This window comes from Salvelinus fontinalis, chromosome 7 (assembly GCF_029448725.1).
Source record: "Salvelinus fontinalis isolate EN_2023a chromosome 7, ASM2944872v1, whole genome shotgun sequence".
NCBI lineage: Eukaryota > Metazoa > Chordata > Actinopteri > Salmoniformes > Salmonidae > Salvelinus > Salvelinus fontinalis.
The window spans coordinates 14,712,578-14,731,694 of NC_074671.1; the positions used below are offsets into that span (position 1 = coordinate 14,712,578).

Sequence of the window (19,117 nt, forward strand, 5' to 3'; positions counted from 1 at the left end):
TGTAAAAGCACATAGACATCATCTCCCATTTCTTTTAGACTAGCAATTGGTTTTAAAAAGCGGAGATTGTAATATAAAACTTGCAGTCTGTCTCTGACATTTGCAACATTGTTTCAGTATTGAAATTCGATCTCCAGCTGCCCTACTGTAATGAACGTGTCAGGGTCGGGAGTCGGGATGAGACAGACAGGCAGGCAGCTTTTCTCAGCCAGTCGAAACCATGAATCATCATCATTTTTATGGACATGTCAATAGAAACAGGTAAAACGAAACAAAATGCAGCTAGCTTGTAGTCTTTGCTGCTTCAGTTTGACGTGATTGTGTTGCTGTGTTGTTGGCCAGCTCCTCTGAACAACAGTGTCCTGACGAGAGAGCACATGTTCTATACCAGGTGAAGTCGGGCATCATTAGCTCATTCTTATGAATGTATACCAAAAAAATGTCACTAGAAAACAGCTTAAACAAATTCAAATGCAGCTACTTTGGTGTTATTCTGGCTGCACTGCTTGATGTGACTGTAAATTAGCCGTAGTTGGCTAGCTAACCAGCAAGGGAAAATAAAGTTGCCAGCCAGTATGGCAATAGAACATTTAGGTTGAACGACTGGGTTGTGTCCATAGACACAGAACAAAATGACTGAATGACTGGGTCGCGTCTCTGGCAACTGAACCAATAGAACGAACGACCCGCCGGCTTGGGTAGAAATAGTATGAATAAATTAATCTGAATAAAGTTTTTAATGAAAATATGTCAGTCATTATTTGAACATGTTGTATAAAAGTGATAATGCCCTCGAAGCCGGTGATTGGAGGATATGTTGGCCTAGACGTTGTCTCGGGTCTAACAACACCTGTGCCAATATATCCTTCAAACACCGGCTCCTTGGCATTATCACTTAAATAGACCAACAAAGATAGATTCAAACATCTCTGCCAATAACAGCTAGTTTTCAGGTTACATATCCCTCTCATAAGGCTCCTCCAATTAGGTCCCTCACTCCCAGACAGTCCTAGAAAATGTTTTGCTTGAGAAATTGCTTTTTTGCTTAGAAGCAATTGTTGTTTCTTTTTGACCTATTTAATTTAAAACAATCACAGTAATGTACTTATTGTTAGCCAGAAATTATTTGATAATGATGTAAAACCGCTGCATTGTACCTTTAAAAATTGTCAATGTCCATATTATCTGTCACCACAACCACAACCAAGATTACTATTCAAATGTAATGTACATTTCATCAAACCAACGGCCTTGAATAAAAACATATCCTAACACATCACCACCATGTCACATTTTAAAGGCTAAAGCAACAAGCTCACCAGAAACCCTGGCCCCTCCAGTGAAGGCTTGTTGGGTGCGCCATGCATTAATGCACTCCACTTGCCTGTCACACCAGTAGACCTACTGTATGGGTTACATAAAACAAAACACCAGTCGCCTAATGCAGGCTACACAAAATAAAAACCTGCACACACCCAAAACTTGTCTATCGCTCGAATTGTAAGATTAAGTAACATCATGCCATCTGCGAGTCAACATGAGGCACATCAACGCCCCCAATCCTAATGCCATGGCCTTTAGCTCACCACTGAATAAACTGTGGACAGACTCCTGAATATCCCTGAGCTCAGTAACAATATGAGATACATGTATCTGGGCATATAAAACTTATCGACTTGCATTTATGAAAACTAGAAACCCATCACAAAAATGATTGAATAGGACAGTCGTTTGATTGTGTTTTCAGACTACAGGCTGCGTCAACTACGACTTGGTCCTCTTGATCCCTATTTCCCGAACATTATCTGTGTCTCTCTTCCACCAGCAAAATACGATCCAATTTGAACTTCTTTAATATTTATATTTTAATGTAATACTTTTCATTTATTACATGTAACCTAATAAAAACGTGTTTATTTTGGGCGATAGACTAATCTTGTTTGAACACACCAGTGTCAGCCTAATAAATTACACGTTCTTATAGCCTAACGAAAATGACCTCACCATAAAATCGTATATTGCAAAACTTTAAATTATATGAAAGTCAAACAAAGATTGGAACATATTTGAATTCGAGTACTGAAATATTTGTGTGTTCTATTCCATGATGGTCGACAAGCAATTGACAAAAAAAAGATGACTTCGGTCTCAAATGCACCTAAATAAATGTGTAGATTTCCTTCACTGAAAACATGTAACTTTCTCGCAGCAATTTCGTTCACCCATTCATTTTATAATCATTTTTATGTTACATATATTGAACGCGATGGAAAATATCTTAGTCAATGATATTCTGGGCCTATTCAAAACAAACAAAACATGAATATTTGAGAGTAGTGGTCTCTTTTGAATGCAATTAAATCAGTGCTGCGCCAGTACGAGACATCTGTCCATCTTTTCAAAATGTCCTCGGTGGTCTGCTTTGTCTGCCAATTCGTATTATTTGAACAACAAAACAACGGATATTTATCTTAACAATGCATGAATGAAACCAAAATGAAAACATTCAAAGAGACTAAAATCTAGGGAAATTTGTCCAAATAGGCCCTTGACAGATATTTTAAAAATGCATACAGAAGGCACATAAACACCACCAGATATCCCAAAATAAAAACGGCCCAGCGTCTTTAAGTGTAAAAGGATTTATTCAGATGTTTTTATACTGTGCAACAGTAACAATACAATAGTTGTCCATATAATCGAGCGATACAGATACAAAGAACACAGGAGACATCAAAACATTTGTCATCGAGCATGAAATGAAGGGTGAGAGGGGCTGCTCAGGTCAAAGTATTTGACAATCGCTGATTAAATATGCATATATTTCGTTATATACATGTGTGTGTGTGTGTGTGGACTTTCTGAACTGCTTGATGACTGCAAGGCTTCAGGGTGTTTGAGGCTATAAGCAATTCGATTCCAATTTCGAGTATAGCCTAATAAAAGCGTTGCAGGCTATATTTAAGTAGATATTTCGTATGTTTTCCCCTAGAATCGTGGGCCTAATACTACAATAGTTGTTTACACATTATATCGATTAATATTTCTTTGTGAAATGCTTTCCAAAAGCCAATCGAAAGAACAATGTAGAGTCAACCGTTTCAAATATTAGTAAAGTCTACAAGGTTTCATCACCATGCTGAAATACACACTTAAAATAGAATCAACACACATTCTGATTTGAAGAAAAAAAACTTTAAAAGAAAATAATATAAAAGACCATCTTCAGTCACATCTGTCGAATAAAATGCAGCTTTTGGGGGACTTTAATTTGCCATTCACCACCAGTCTAACATTTTCACTGTGGTCAACATCCCTTTCACTAACTTAAAGGAAAAATCCACCAAAAAACTAAATTTTGGTATTTTTGTCATCACTATTCCACTGTTAATACAGTCCAAAAATATTTAGCATGTCAGTAGTCAAGTTCAAGATATGATTTTCAAGAAGAAAAATGTCACATCCTCATGATGATGTGGCAAGTGACACTTCGCTTCTTTAACATCCTATCTAGAAAACTTGACTGCAAACATGCAAAATATGTTTGGACTGTATCAAACAGTGGAATAATGGAAAAAATACAAAACTATTGTTAGAGTGGATTTTTCCTTTAACGTCCCACCCTGCTATGTTCCTATAGAAATGCTTCACTTCCACTACAGTAAACATATATCATATATTTAGAACAACGATAACAAAAAGAGAGCGTCTACAACAATGGAACTACGTTGGCATGAAGATATTAGCAGAGCGGTCTGGCGTTGGCTGTTGGCCCGGTTTTCAGGCCAGTCCCGAGGACAAAGAAGAACCATTCAGCGAGGCCTTCCGCGGTTTGTTTCCGAAGGGGAATGGTCTGGTAGGGGCAGGGGCCGAGGTGGAGGCGCCGTTGACGGGTTTGGAGATATGGGGGAAGTGTGGGGACTGCACCGGGGTACCAGGGCTGGGCAAGGAGGAGGAGGTGGAGGGGACGCCGGCAGGGCTGCAGGCTTTGTCGCTGGCAGAGTCGCTCTCAGCGGACCGACCAGTGCTGTTCTGGCCCTCCTGCTGCGGATGACTCATCTTCATCTTCTTACAGCTCAGTCTGACGCCGTACTTCAACGGCAAAGGGCCATTCTGAAAAATAGTTGTAATATTTAGACCTAATTTGGCTCGAAAATCAATGCTTGCAATTCTCAAATGTTTCCTTTCATGGGAAATAAAGCATTTGAACTTTGAATAGTGAACTTTCATACATTCCACACTCCAAAGTAGGCCTATAGGCCATGCAAATATCACAGGGCAAAAGGTTGAAATAATAATTTGTCTACATAATTATTTACTAAAAAAACTAAATCATCCAGCTTGGTAAAAAAATAAACATAGCCTTTAAATACAAACAGCAATTAAATCTTTTGAAATTTGAATTCAATAAACCTCTTAAATAATAAATGTCTCCACTGGACTGTGGGGGGGGGGAATAGGTTGGCATACCTTCCTTGTTGGGAGTTCACATTTTTCATTGTTAAATTGTAAATAACTTTATGCTCAAAATCAAAACCTTTTTCAAATATTTTGTATAAATGTCCCCTTTAATGTTATGTTTCTTACCCTTCTCCAGGTGTAGATGTAGGCTACGTCCATTAATGTTATGTTTCTTACCCTTCTCCAGGTGTAGATGTAGGCTACGTCCATTAATGTGTAGTAATCTTTCAGCGGCTCGTCTTCATACATCACTTCAACCTATATTGTAGAAATTACACAATTATTTGATCAAATAGGCTAAGAAGTATTTTTTTCTATTCAACTTCCATTGTCCTCCGATATAATATATATTGTCAAATCATCTTGCAGTGATTTGTACTAATGTTTCTTAATACATCTTATTTATTTTAAAAATTTATTAAATAAAAAGTGATGCAAGAGATTTTTAAAAAGCCAAACAAATTTAAAATAAAATGTATAAATCTTTACCTGATAGGTACAAGGAATGTCCATCTTACTGCGTAGGAACTTTCTCAGGTGCATGATGGTCATGGCTGCAGGACACTGCAGATACCTCTTATTATTGACCTGGTGGAGGACACACAGATTTCCTGAGAATGTAGATAGTTTCTAAAGACAATTGGATTTGAGGGAGACTTCACTACACACTACCTTTTGTTTTCTACTTTAAAGTATTAATAATGTCCACTTCCATCATAGAAAATAGACATGAGACATGCAGTGAGATTTGAAGACAAGCTCTTGAAGGGCCCAGATTTAAGAACAACTCTATATCAGAAACCAATCAATAGGCTCTGTGCAACACCAGAGTGTCAGAACTATCTGACAGCGGAACTCTCCTGAGCTCCAGCAGTAGACAGCCTACCTGTTCTTTAGACTGTTTGTCCTCAGCCACGCCGGCCTTTTTAGCCCTGACAAAAACAATGTCACACTTGTGTTAGAAAACATCTTGATAATGACCTCAAGATCTTCATGGTTTGAAATGTAACGGGGAAAAAAATGACAATACACTGCTAAAACCAAAGTCAAGATTAAAAGTATTCTAGAAAGGAAGACGTTCATGTACACTAAATAATAGACACACTACCACAACTGAGCTAATCAGTTTTGCACACTGAACTATAATAACCATAAGTATTCACCTAGACATTTTCAAGTATATGGGATGATTTCCAAAAAGCCTGGCTGTAAGGGCATGTTGTTGACGTACTTGTTGTGGTCGAAGAACTCAATGGACAGGCTGATGATCTCATCGTCTGTGATGATTCTCTTGTCCTCGTCCGCCACCTCCCCTCGATCCTCATTAGACCGTGTCGTCGCTACACACACACACACACACACACAAAATCAACAAGTTGGAAGAGTTTTCCCAGAAACTGTGAAAACCGTGATCTCAGAAATCCTAGTCACTATCAGCTAATAATATATTGAAGTTTGAGGGGAAAATCAAGACAATCTTACTGGAGCAGGAAATAAATACAGCTTATTCAACCTTTTTGGTTAGAAATAAAACTACTTCATGAGAATAGCATATTATATATATATATATACACACATTAATTAACTTGGTACAACTCCAGTGGACTTGCACCCTGGCTGACCTCAGAAAGAAAAGTTCTGCACCTTTTCCAATAGAGACTCACCATCTACAGAAGGGTGTGCTGCGTAAAAGTCTCTCCTTCTCTTCATCTCATCTAATGGAAGAGAAAAAAAACTCTGTCACAAATGTTTATTTGAATAGGGATTAAAAACACAGTCTGATGCATTGCACCGTCAATGCTTTAGCTAAATAGCACCCATTTCAGCATCTGTCCGTAGATGGGTTTTAATCTATTTTCCACGGGAGACAAGCAAGGGGAGACAGCAGCCCCGATTTTAAACAGGATAATCAACCATTCAGGACATGCAGATGACATCACTGAGAACAAGACAATGCCTAATATGAGGGATTCCACTTACTTTTGAAGAGACCAGGGACCAGCTTGTAGACAATGTCTTGTAGGGTTTTGTCAGACCTTGAAAAGAGTTTTCATACTCAGTCATATTGACCCAGAACTCATTGCATGCTATGAGGTTTTAATAAATTGAAAGATGTCGAGAAAGTAGCCTACCAAAGTTAATGGAAATAGACCAATCCTTTTGATGACATCTAACTGCATTGGGTGGATAATAGCAACAAACAGCAGAAATGTGACAAAACATTGTACGGCTAAATATAAAAATGTTTTTCCCAAGAAACAAAGTGATGCATTACCTTATATTGAGCAGAGGTTTGGTTTTGTGCACTGGCACATCACAGATCGGGCAATACTTGCTGGTCTCCAGATAGCGTACAATGCACATCTTGCAGACTGAAACACAAGTTTAAAAAACGGATGGATTAGTTTCTCAGTGGATAACACTCTGTTACACTAACACACTACAGTCCACATATGGTATGAATAATGCAACTGACACTTAAGATCTCAGATTAAAGAGTTGTTCATTGCCACACACATTTTTATTTTATTTATTTTTGACTTCGTTGCATCTAGTGAATCTGACATAAATAGTACAGAACCAATGCATTCACGAGAAGAGAAAGTAAGAGTGAAATATAAATACTAATAAACTATAGTGTGAATTTACAACCGTCATTTCATGACTGGTCCAATTCCCGTGTCTGTATTCAGCCTGTGTCACTCACATGAATGAAGACATTCTATAATTGTGGTGGCATCGATAAAGTATCCACCGCACAGCACACACATGAGGTGGGGGTTCAGCTCAGTTATCTTAATTCTGGTCGTTCGATGCATCGTCATGGAAGGAAGAGACCTGCGAGGGAGAGGAACAGGGTCACAGTCTAACAGGAACGGGGATCCTATATCTATAATAAAGATTTTATCAATTGAGGCTACTTTAAAAAAAAAATATGTAAACAGACGTCAACAATAAATGCCTATCGATCGGGACTGCAGTTCTTTCACAGCTTGATCAAGCGGTCGTTCATTAAACCATTTGGAAGGATGTTTTGTTGTTCTACTGGTAGAGAAACACCATACGTTATGCTAATAGTAGCCTGTAATAAACTGGGAAGAGGTTGGGCGTTTTTGAGACGCTGACCTAGAGCTTGATTGATAGGTAGCAATTGGTGGGAGTCGATCCGTGTGGATTTGTTGAGGGCACTGCGTTATCATAAATCCATCCTTTCATTGGGATTGTTCATATATACTGTACAGCGCTCCTCTATAGATAGATATGGGAGAACGGCGGTCCTTTGGTCCCTCAACGGATCTCATATAATCCTACACACGAAGAAACGCTGTATAGACTCACGTAGCCAACCTACATCAGATCGTCTATTCTAACGCGATTCAGTATAGAAGAGCCAAAGCACAGGGGTTCTAACGTTCTATTAGCCTATTGGAACCCGATGATAAATGGAAAACATCATTCCGGCCAGTTGCAACATTGAATACGATATTCTTCAATGAATCCTTTAACCTTTGAGGATGCGGCAGACCGTAATTCACTCCGTGTCAGGTGTAATCACACATAGAAATTCTTACCGTTTCTATGGCAACTTAGGTTGCACTACTTGGCATCTTGCCAGTGACCAATACCGAGAGACTTGCTTCGCTCGGAGACTGATCACCGCTCGCGTTGATGCTAATGTGACGACGAATAATAGGCTATGAAAATAAATATCCGTCCTTCCCTCGCGAAGCGAGTACAGTCAGTCCCCACACCATGGCTGCCATTTTGTAAAGAACGCCTCGCTAGAATATATTAGTGCGATTCCCGACAAGGGGGAACAATTTCCACACCGACGCATGTTACATTCTGTTCCTAATTCCTGGTAGCCAATCGTATCCCCATGCCTTACGCCTTAGTTTGGATAAACATATTTTCCGTTGCTTGTGTCGTTTCCGTGTGCATCCTGCAGTCTGCCTGGGCGCGCGGCACAGTGCAATAACAACATGGCTCGACCTTAAGATTACATTGACCAAGTATTTTCTCTGCCCGTATGAAGTTGAAGCCCCAGAGAAAACCTCGCCACTGATCAGCCAACACAACATGGATCACGAATTAAGTGCCATATAACGGCCAGATTCAAAAAGCCAGCAGGTAACTGCAATGTGGTGTAGGAAAAGGTTTCAGAAAACACTGTTTGGAGGGAGGGACATTTTTTAAATAAGTTCCACAATATTTTTTGTAGACATTCTTTGGTGGGGTTAATAGGCGACTAGCTTTTCTTCTGCAACATGGTGACTGCGGTGCCAATTGAACGACTATGGGTCTGCGTCTGTCTGAGCCTTCAGTCAAAACATGGGGAAATGGACTGATTCTGTGTGGCAGAGGCTTTTGGCTTCCTGGCACAAGGAATAAAACTCACGACCAAACAAGAAACAGTCACATGTGCACTGCTGGTCATGCATTACAGCACGCTCGCGCTATATAAATTGGAACGATTCTGCGTGTATGGTGAAAAAAAAACTACCGGGCTCGTCATTTTATAAGGATGCAACTTATGTCAAATAGATTGAGAAAAATAGATAAATAAATAAAAATACCGATATGGACTCCACTGTTGTGGAATACCCCAGCTCTTCCTGTCATTAAAAACATTTATTTGAATGAAACCCAGCGGAGGATCCCACATTGCCATCACAGTGGCTGTCATTGCCGTGGCTGTCACGCATCGTGTGCATCGCAAACAGCTAGCCTGTTACGCCATCAATCGATTAACTAGCTGATGTTTGCACAACTGGCACTGGTCATAGCAGAGCCTTTGTAAAGTAAATGCTGCCATGCAGTAACATGCATATTGTAACTTCCTCTGCAAGCATCACTATGGAACAACACAGGACACAACTCTAAAACATCAATAAAGCACTAGAGGAAAAAGTATCATAAAATGTATTTCCAAATACATTTTAGTTGAGACTCATAAAACAGCGGTATTATCAATAACAATGTTGGCAAGATTGGATCCCAATTGCATTCTAGCACATTGGGTCATGCACGAACTGTGTGTTGCATGGCGCGACTCTGGGTTTCTCTCTAGGTATAAAAGGAATGGCTGAAAATGGTATGTAGGATAGGCAGGTTTTTGTCTCCCCCCCAAAAAATTAAGGAAAAGTGGAGCATCACCCATGTATAATCTAAACACAATATACACAATTTATTCTCTGGTAATGCAAAATGAATACAGATAATACAGTATAGCACCTTTCTCCTCGTCCTCGAGTGCTGACTGTTTTGGTCTATATATAATATCCTGCACCATTCTCGACATGTTTTGGATGGAACCCTAATCTATATTCATCAGCAGCTGGATTTGCGTCACCATTTTCAGATATTAATTTCGCTATGGGAAAGACGAGGCCTCACTTTATAGAATTGATCAAGAAGTCAACTTCGAAATCTCATTTTTTTTGGCTGGGCGTCAAAGTTGTACTTCAACAAGTATCACAAACAGAAACATTGTATCAACATAAATCAAGCCACAACAATAGTATACAAGCACCGACGTTGGCAACCTCATGCCAACATAAATCCTCTATTGGTAGGTTGTCAACTGTCAAACAACGTTAGGATATATATATTCAGTACCAAACAGTACCCTTCCACATGACAGATCATCTCCCACTCAGCATGTGCAGGTTGAGAACCTGCTCATACCTATGTTATTACGACGCAAGACATACACGTAGCAGACGCCATCGATCCATGCAAAGACATAGTGTATCAAACCAATCCAGCAAGAAAATGTTCTAGCACTGTGTAAAACGTTCTTAGTCTGACATGTCTGATCTTTGCAGGGGTCATTTGTTATGCATGTTCCCACTTTATAAAACATGTTATGCTCTACTGTGAGTTAACAAAAAGCGTCCAGAGTGATGCTTTCAACAGAGGAAAAAACTAAAATCCTCTAAACTCATGTTGGCTGATGAAGGCTCAATACAACATCAAGGAGGCTACGGATGGTAACAAGTCGTGACGAAACTCAATAGTAAATAGGCCTATCTGAATTTTACAGATCATTTCAAGATGGTAAGCTACTTGACAAGACCCTTGTACTCAATCAATCAATGGACTTTTGTAGCCAACGTAAGAAAAATCCTAAAATTGGTTTAATGCATGATTCATGTGCGTCAACATCGTTATGCACTCAGCTTGCGTGTGTACGTTCAAATCCATATTTTACAACTGTTGGTGACGATATTTTCATGAATAATTGAAATGGTTTCCCCTCCAACATATCGGCTACTGAGGACCTGTTCACCAAGAGGGAAGTTAAGTTCATAAAAACAACCCTTGGCAACGTGGGCGTAACGCAAACACACTGATCTGTCCCCAACATCCAAAGGATCATATTTCTATAAAATGGGGACAGTATATGGAACCAAACCAACCAGGAGAACCATTGAACTGTGTGCTGCCGTAAACACCTCACCCATCTCCGTCCTGTTCGATTGAGATCACCGACTTTGTGGAAATCTAACAAATGTCACAGAAACACTCTCCATGGACACGCATAACAGATCATTACATAAAATACTACGTCATGTGGTGCGGTGGTTTTTTGAACACAAAACCAAGACGTATGCGTGAAGGGAACCAAATTTAAAAAGCAGTGCCAGGACAGAGCTCCACGTCCGTGTGCGCGAGACACCGTCAAAGCCTCACATCCACCACCTTCTGGAACCCCATTTAAACCCGCAGAAAAACACAATTAAACGCCAAAAACTTACTCGTTATTCGTCCGTTGGTAAGAATATATATCGAATAATACATACCTAGAGACTTGGCTGGCGATCTGCGAGACTGGAGACGGAGAGACAATGAAAGTTAGGAGGCGATCAGCAGTAAATTAATTCGAGCTCAGCCGCCATCTTGAAACGAACGAGCTGCAGACGCTGTCAATTGCGGAGAGTGCAAGGCAACCCTGGGCTCATTTCAGATGCGTAAAATTCGTATTTTTCTCCCGCTGTGCACTTTAGGTGCGTAAAGTGTCCTCCGTTGTCGAAGATTCCAGACTTTTGGCTGTGCGTTCCGAATGGTGTGTGTGCGTTCCTGATTACTTTGCCTCCAAAATCGGCTCTTTGAAAAATGCAGCAGTGTGGCTCCGTAGAAACTGACACCGTCCCCAAAATGGCTTGTAGTTCGACCGCCCCGCTCTGGTCACGTGCTATCATTCCTTAAGGGTGGCATGGAAATTAGTGTCGGTGTATTCGGAAGGCTCGCCAATTCATGATGCTTTGTAAAATGACACAAAGAATATCTAGGTTATCCAAAGCCCATCATGTTGACTGATTGGGTAATTTGCTTTGAACGTTTTAGTGGCACTTAAAGCTACAACATACAGCACCGATGTTTTCTAAACAATAGCCAGCGTGCGTTTTTCCAACTCCCGTTTCTATTCTGTGCCTCCCCCATGTCCATTTCCAAAAGAATGAGCTTGGCAAAATGCGTCTTTGTCATAAATGCGTTGGATACCTTTGCCAATATACCATTCCTTACCAGAGCCGATAGAAATATTTAGCTACTGTGTTTATATCCCATACCGACGACCCAATAGCGTACTAATTTAAGATCGACCTGAAAAGAGGGGCATCTTCCAATGTTTAAGAATTTGAAGTATTGTAGGCTACAATAGCTCGGCTATAGGACGAGGCTCTGAACCATAAACTGTAGACTGTGCAGTTCCCTTTGGCGAGCCATTATGACTGCCACAGTGCATTGACACCAGTTTATAAACTAGATATGTAACGACATCCTCACCATTGACACGAGGTGATTTGGATTATTTGTTTGATACAAATACCTGTCCCCCTCAGCTCTCGTCGTCATGTGGCACAAATCCTCCTTTGGCAAAGTCTCTTTCCAAAATACCTACAAGCTCATATCAGGCAGAACGCGTTCTCTACATAGACTACAGATCTAGAGATGATATGAAGTATGTGCCTTGGACTATATAACCTACTATAATATAATTTGGCTCCTCTCCTCTTCAGCCTGCAAGTTCCCAGAAAAAAAACAACCATGCATTTCATTGAACCTATTTATTGATAACAATACACCTTTGCAGAACGGACAACCAACAGTATATATACTTATGAAATAAATTTGTATAAAATACAATGCGGACACAAATAATATCAACGCCGCTTGAAATCGCTGAACTTCATTGCTTTGAGAAGAGAGGAGCAGATGAGAAGATTGGGTCACGTGAGAAACCGGAGTCCACAGTTCTTGCAGGGCGCTTCGAGCACAACGCAAGTTTACAACTGCGTAGCCTTCTCCAGACTCTTGGCAGCGTCTTTCATCTTTCCCACCAAATCCTGAAAACAAAGTCACACAGTCAGTCCTCTACAAAACAGTGAATGAGGGAGAGTTTGAATCACAAACCATTTAATGGTTTCCCTCACTGACTGGTGAAACTATGTTGAATATAAATTATAGCCTTGCCTCGGTCACTCAGATTACCAAGAAATGTTCTGCTAAAACCTGGCAGGATGGGAGTCGATTCCTTTTAAATTCATAACTGAATAGTCATCATAGTAGGCCTCTGTACATTTCGTTCATTAGTGAATATATTTTTTATTATAACAATGTTCGTCAACTAAAATGGAATGCAACCGTTCACGTTCACCTCACCCAACAGAGGGTTAAAACAGAGTGTTCCAAACAGACACATTAACAAACTCCCTATCTCTTGGCACAGAGTAAACTCTTTTCAAAATACATTATGGGGCTGTTTCAATACAATTAACTATGGATAGAAGCTTTAGCTACATGGTTAAAATGTAGTGAAGAAGCCAAAGCATGAGATGTTGAAGCAGACAACCTCAGGTCGCAGTGAAGACATACAAAATATAAGGGATTTGGCTTACATCGAACTCAATTAGGCAAAAGTTTAAAGAACATGCCACAATTGAGACTTTTTTTGTAGGATAAGCATAGGTTTATAGGCTAAACTTTTAAATCCTGAGACCACTGCATGCCCTATCAAAAAAGCTGAACCGCTGAGTCTTTCCATCAATATCCACACAGAAAATGGATGATTTGGCAACCGACAATTTGAGATATTACTGAAAAATTAGAATTGAAATCACCATTGTTTTTCTGTTAAATAGATGCATATTTAGAATAAATTGGGAAAAAATGTCTAACCCGATGGATCGAACCGTCTCCAGAACAATTTTGAAATTAGATTACTGCACACGGACTAAAATACAGCTATTTTGTAGGATAAGATTTACATCTCTGCTAAATCTAGTAGAAAGACACCCATCTAGATACATATTGTTGAAAGACATCTTATTCAAGAAAAAGTTTAATAATCATTTGAATTGCAGGCTGCACCCGAAACGTTTTTTTTTCCTCCGTGTGATTGTGCTCATTGACGTGGACCTAAACGCTAATGATATAGGCCTACAGATCTGTAAGGTAGCCGAATGCTGAATTGGAAAATACAGTGTTGTCTATTCAAATTAATAGCACATTCAGAATTGTATGTCAAACATTATCACAGACTTTCTGTGAAATGACCTTAACCAACTAATGGATAGACCCACATTCCATATAGGCTGCAACAACACATTAGCTACCTGAAGTTGTTCCATCGTGCAGCTAAAATGTACATCTTCTGACGATCCTCCGTTGTTGGCATTCTGTAAAAGTATAGGCTAGCATCGGTTATGATGACACGTTTAATATACCAAACAGTTTTAGATCATTGGGTTCTGGAAAGGAACATACCTCAACGTTTAATGAAATCAGATAGGACGGCTCGTTGACCTTATGCACATGCCCGTTCTGTCATGGAAACAAAGTTAGAGCTATATATATATAGCTCTATCGAGCCACCATATGATTTATAAACCATAATTATCTGATCTTATTGCCGTTTATCACCAACCAATACCTTGATACAGTACTCCAAACGCCAGGACACGTCATTGATATGAGGTGGGCATCTCCCTAAACTAAAATGACAACCAAAATACTGAATTAGGCTCCCAGATACATACAATATTAAAACATTCACAAGGCAACGAGCATGCATTCATGATCCCATGAATAGAGATGTATCTATAGGCTGTTCAACGGTAGCCTTATTAAATGAAATTTTTTTTAAATTTTTTTTAAACCAGAGTCATTCCAAGTGTTAGTGATATTACGTGTAAAAATCAAAAACGTCTTATCACTGCTGGAGCCCTATGGGGAACAGGCCCAGAGTAACAGTTTTCAGATTTCTGAAGTTTGTTTGTCAGGATGAAGACAAAGGGGCCACTCGTTTTGCTTAATTACAATGTAAACGCAGCGTATATCAATGCGCTACAAACAAACGCTCCTCGTACAATAACGGCACTTTCTCAAAGGAAAATAAACCGATTCAAAGTATTTGTTTGAACCAAATTGTCATGTCACATTTGCAGGGCAATTCAATAATCTTAAACGATCAAGAGATCATGCATCATGTGAAAATATAAGTCACTAATAAATGTGAACTGAGTTAGGCTAGTTCAATAGCCTAGTTTGCTGCTCTCTAGGAAAGTGAAGCATAAAAATATTGAAGCGATATGGTCAATGTGCTGACAGCTCAGTAGCTATAAACTTTTTCTTAAATTGAACTAAACTTTAAGTAAAATAATCACATTAATTGCAACTATGCTAATCAAGCTTATTCAGTTTACTCATCTGGGTTTATGAAAATGTAGAATTTATATTTTCTGATTTCAGTGTCTAAATGTAACTGTTCAATACATTTGAAATAAACCCCCAACACTTCTATGACTCAAACATTAAACAAACACATTTTTATCCAATGAAAACCTCTATATGGTATTAATGTCCACTCCTCTGTTTTTAGGCTGTGCCTGATATTTCAATGGGGATAGGAATGTGTACTGGGGAAAATATATAATATAACTGGAAAATGTCAATGGAAGAGATCAATACTATTTGATAGTACTACAGAGACGCGCGTTAATGAAGTCTAAACTGCATCATCACCAAAGTCATGTTCCATGAGCCATATAAACAACACAACACAAATCAAACTCTGATAAAGTATTTTCTATACGACTGTGTCTGCATTGCTGAGATGTGTTAGAATGTGGGCCCACAGTAAACAAACCTATCTGTACTGTGGTGACCCAGAAGTATTTTTGTACAAAAAGACATAGTATTTTATTTTTAAATCACATTTTTTAAATCAAGTTGATTTGTCCACTTAAAGCTTCAGCCACAATAATTCCAGTCATCAATTATGGCATTTCAAATTGGCCTAGAGGAAATACAGACATAATCTCACCTTGACAATAGAGTTTCCAGATCACTTTTATATTTCTGGAGAACACACAAAAAAAGACAGTTTGGGGTTGAGATCTGGAATGGATTTTAAATTAACTTCCTTGCAATAAGAAGGTATCAACATGCTATTACCATAATACGGTAGTTATCACCTGGTATGTAGTGTAGAATACTTCTGTTCTCTCAGCATCAAAACTAACATCCTCCAGGCACGCACTGTAATGACAAAATTAGCTCCATTTTTTATCAAGACAGTAATCATAATGAACTCACACTGTCTTTTTCCTGATCAAGACCTACTGATTTGATTTGTAGGTAGTGAAGTGGAATAATCTTGATGGCAGAATGCTCCACATTTTGTCATGCTTCATTTTATCAAGCCTAAGGTAAACCCTCAACATTGTGTGGACAGTAAAATATGGTCTAGGTCTATTCTTCTCAAACATTGTCCCCAGGCTCTGGGGGACCGTCAAGATTAATTATTCACTAACTTCAGAGAGGTCAACCTCCATTTGCAATAATATAACAGGACAGACCAAGCTTTACCTTATAGTGGATTTGTCAGCATTTTGTTTGACCCCCTCCAGTATGCAGGTCGTGGCAGCAGTATGACAATGTTTCAGCAACTTCTGGTCAAGACGTTTAAATTCAGGCTGATCTGTGATCAGAGAAAATCAATTGCCAGTTATACATCACATCTATAATAACTGTATCCTAATCTCTCTGTGAACTGTTGCATCGTATTATAGTGAGCCTAATCATCTTTAGAGTGTATATTCTCCAGTTCCACTAACCTAAACTTAACCAAAGGGGATAAAATTGATCATGCAAATTAACAACACGCAACATTCTGTAGCGCGCACGCACACACACACAAAACACACAAACGTCCAATAAATTCTATAGCCCAATTAATTCACTATTTTCGGCTACAACTAGAAACATACAACTTCATAAAAATATCAAATTTCGTAATTGGGAGCAATGCCATTTGCAAGTTTTTGGTTCCAGATTGCTTCCTAAAATCATCATTTTAGAACGGTAGCCAAGCCTGCACCCTCACTAGCCTTATCAGCAGGCCTATTGTCACATTTCCTGGCCATAACTAGCTACAAAGTATCCGATTACGCTACCACTTAAGACATGAAGGATACAAACACTTGATACGTTTCAGATCGATGGGTGTTACACTGTATCGTACATTCCAAGATTGAGATTTTCCGATAAAGCTAGCTTTCAAGCCGATAATGCTAGCCTTCAAATCAAACTGGGAATAAACCGGAAGCTCTGGAAGCAGCAGACACAAAAGGCGACAGGAACAAGGGAAAGCAGAGCGGTCTTACCGAGAACACTACGATCTGCATGGGCTGATAGCAAACTGCGAAAAGCCACTTCTATCAACACTGAGAAGGTTTTCATGTCGAAAAACGTCGCGTCTGCTAGAGACTGCAGCCCTTTCTGCACGGACTCAGACAACTCCATTTTGAGAGAGGAATGACCCACGACACTGGATCACGTGACGCGATCAGCTGACACGGCATGCAGAGTGAATGAAATTAGACAGTCACACGGCGTTCATTCACTGCTCGTACAGAAGTGAAAACATCTATAGTTTCACAATGTGTCGCGTCTACCGTATTTACGTTTCATTTAGGCTACTGTAGTCCTATCTTTCATTCAGGAAAAATATATCGGCATAGTTTATTCTCAAGTAGGTCTAAATCATGATTGAGCATGTGAGGCTACAGGATAGAGGACTACATCTTTTGTTGCACCATTTCCAAAGGTCTTTTCGGGGGGTGAACTGATAGACGTGACGTCATTGCACTCAGAAGAAGTTGGAGGGTAACCTAACGAAGTAATCCTATGTTTACGTTAGTCCCAGGCTTACTTTAGTCCTAGGCTTACTTTTACTTTGGTCTGGACCTTATAGCCCATTTCTCAAGACAGGGCATATTATTTCCCTTCAATGAAAATCAGTTTTTCAACCCTGAGGAAGGCCCATCATGTTTGGACTAATTAGGCCTACTATCTGAATAGATCATGAAAGAGACAGTTGCATTGAGGGATAGTTTGGTAGTCAAACAATATTCAGAACCTTGTCCCAAAGACAACACAACAATATTCAGAACCTTGTCCCAAAGACAACACAACAATATTCAGAACCTTGTCCCAAAGACAACACAACAATATTCAGAACCTTGTCCCAAAGACAACACAACAATAATCAGAACCTTTTCCCAAAGACAACACAACAATAATCAGAACCTTGTCCCAAAGACAACACAACAATATTCAGAACCTTGTCCCAAAGACAACACAACAATATTCAGAACCTTTTCCCAAAGACAACACAACAATAATCAGAACCTTGTCCCAAAGACAACACAACAATATTCAGAACCTTGTCCCAAAGACAACACAACAACATTCAGAACCTTGTCCCAAAGACAACACAACAATATTCAGAACCTTGTCCCAAAGACAACATAACAATATTCCAAACCTTGTCCCAAAGACAACACAACAATTTGCCAAACCTTGTCCCAAAGACAACACAACAATATTCTAAACCTTGTCCCAAAGACAACATAACAATATTCCAAACCTTGTCCCAAAGACAACACAACAATATTCCAAACCTTGTCCCAAAGACAACACAACAATATTCCAAACCTTGTCCCAAAGACAACACAACAATATTCCAAACCTTGTCCCAAAGACAACATAATAATATTCCAAACCTTGTCCCAAAGACAACATAACAATATTCAGAACCTTGTCCCAAACACAACATAATAGATATTCAGAACCTTGTCCCAAACACAACATAATAGATATTGTAGTGACCTTAACCCAACACCTAGAGACCTCATCAAGAGGTTCGGACCTCTTGGCGTAACTTTTAAGATGTTGGCTTGACAGTCGCTGGACCCAGATTTGAGTCCCGGTCAAGGCTACCGCCTGAATTCGCTACATTGGTGTCAGAAGTAGGATGGCAGCCACGGGGCCATCAGAGAGTCTGCGAGATGTGAGGACATGCTCTCCAGAAGGAAGGAGGTAATGTAGCAACCTTAACCCAACATCTAGCGATGTCTACCTCATCAAGAGGTTCGGACCTCTTGACGTAACGGTTAAGGTGTTGGCTTGACAGTCGCTAGATCCGGGTTGGAGACCCGGTCTCCTGTACGAAAAACCAAGTTAGTTTGCAATGTGTGCATCTACAGGAGAAAGACAACCTGGAGCTGGTAAAGGTCAAAGATCATGACCTCTCATCTGGCTGGCTCTCAGGGGTCATCCCAGGCAGTGCAAGGGCTCCCAACTTTTT

The 19,117-nt window shown here is 39.6% G+C and overlaps 2 protein-coding genes across 4 annotated transcripts; both read right to left on the reverse strand.

The window, feature by feature from the left end:
- Window positions 1–2,626: 2,626 nt before the first annotated feature.
- LOC129859027 (polycomb complex protein BMI-1-A-like) lies at window positions 2,627–11,655 on the reverse strand. 3 transcript variants are annotated; one of them, XM_055928339.1, is made up of 10 exons: window positions 11,268–11,655; window positions 7,169–7,299; window positions 6,737–6,833; window positions 6,442–6,497; window positions 6,126–6,176; window positions 5,693–5,801; window positions 5,348–5,393; window positions 4,951–5,049; window positions 4,639–4,719; window positions 2,627–4,113 (listed from the first exon to the last, which is right to left on the reverse strand). In XM_055928339.1, the coding sequence occupies exons 2-10, from the start codon at window positions 7,284–7,286 to the stop codon at window positions 3,781–3,783; spliced, it is 990 nt and encodes a 329-aa protein (XP_055784314.1). In that variant the 5' UTR covers window positions 7,287–7,299; window positions 11,268–11,655; the 3' UTR covers window positions 2,627–3,780. The 3 variants fall into 3 exon arrangements, with proteins under 3 accessions (XP_055784314.1, XP_055784312.1, XP_055784315.1); XM_055928337.1 differs by lacking the exon at window positions 11,268–11,655 and adding an exon at window positions 8,351–8,533; XM_055928340.1 differs by lacking the exon at window positions 11,268–11,655 and adding an exon at window positions 8,034–8,344.
- Window positions 11,656–12,518: 863 nt separating this feature from the next.
- On the reverse strand, window positions 12,519–17,314 carry LOC129859028 (COMM domain-containing protein 3-like). The gene is made up of 8 exons (XM_055928341.1): window positions 17,133–17,314; window positions 16,336–16,447; window positions 15,942–16,005; window positions 15,791–15,825; window positions 14,399–14,459; window positions 14,233–14,289; window positions 14,082–14,144; window positions 12,519–12,812 (listed from the first exon to the last, which is right to left on the reverse strand). Exons 1-8 carry the CDS (start codon window positions 17,269–17,271, stop codon window positions 12,753–12,755), a joined length of 591 nt encoding a protein of 196 aa, XP_055784316.1. The 5' UTR covers window positions 17,272–17,314; the 3' UTR covers window positions 12,519–12,752.
- Window positions 17,315–19,117: the final 1,803 nt, after the last annotated feature.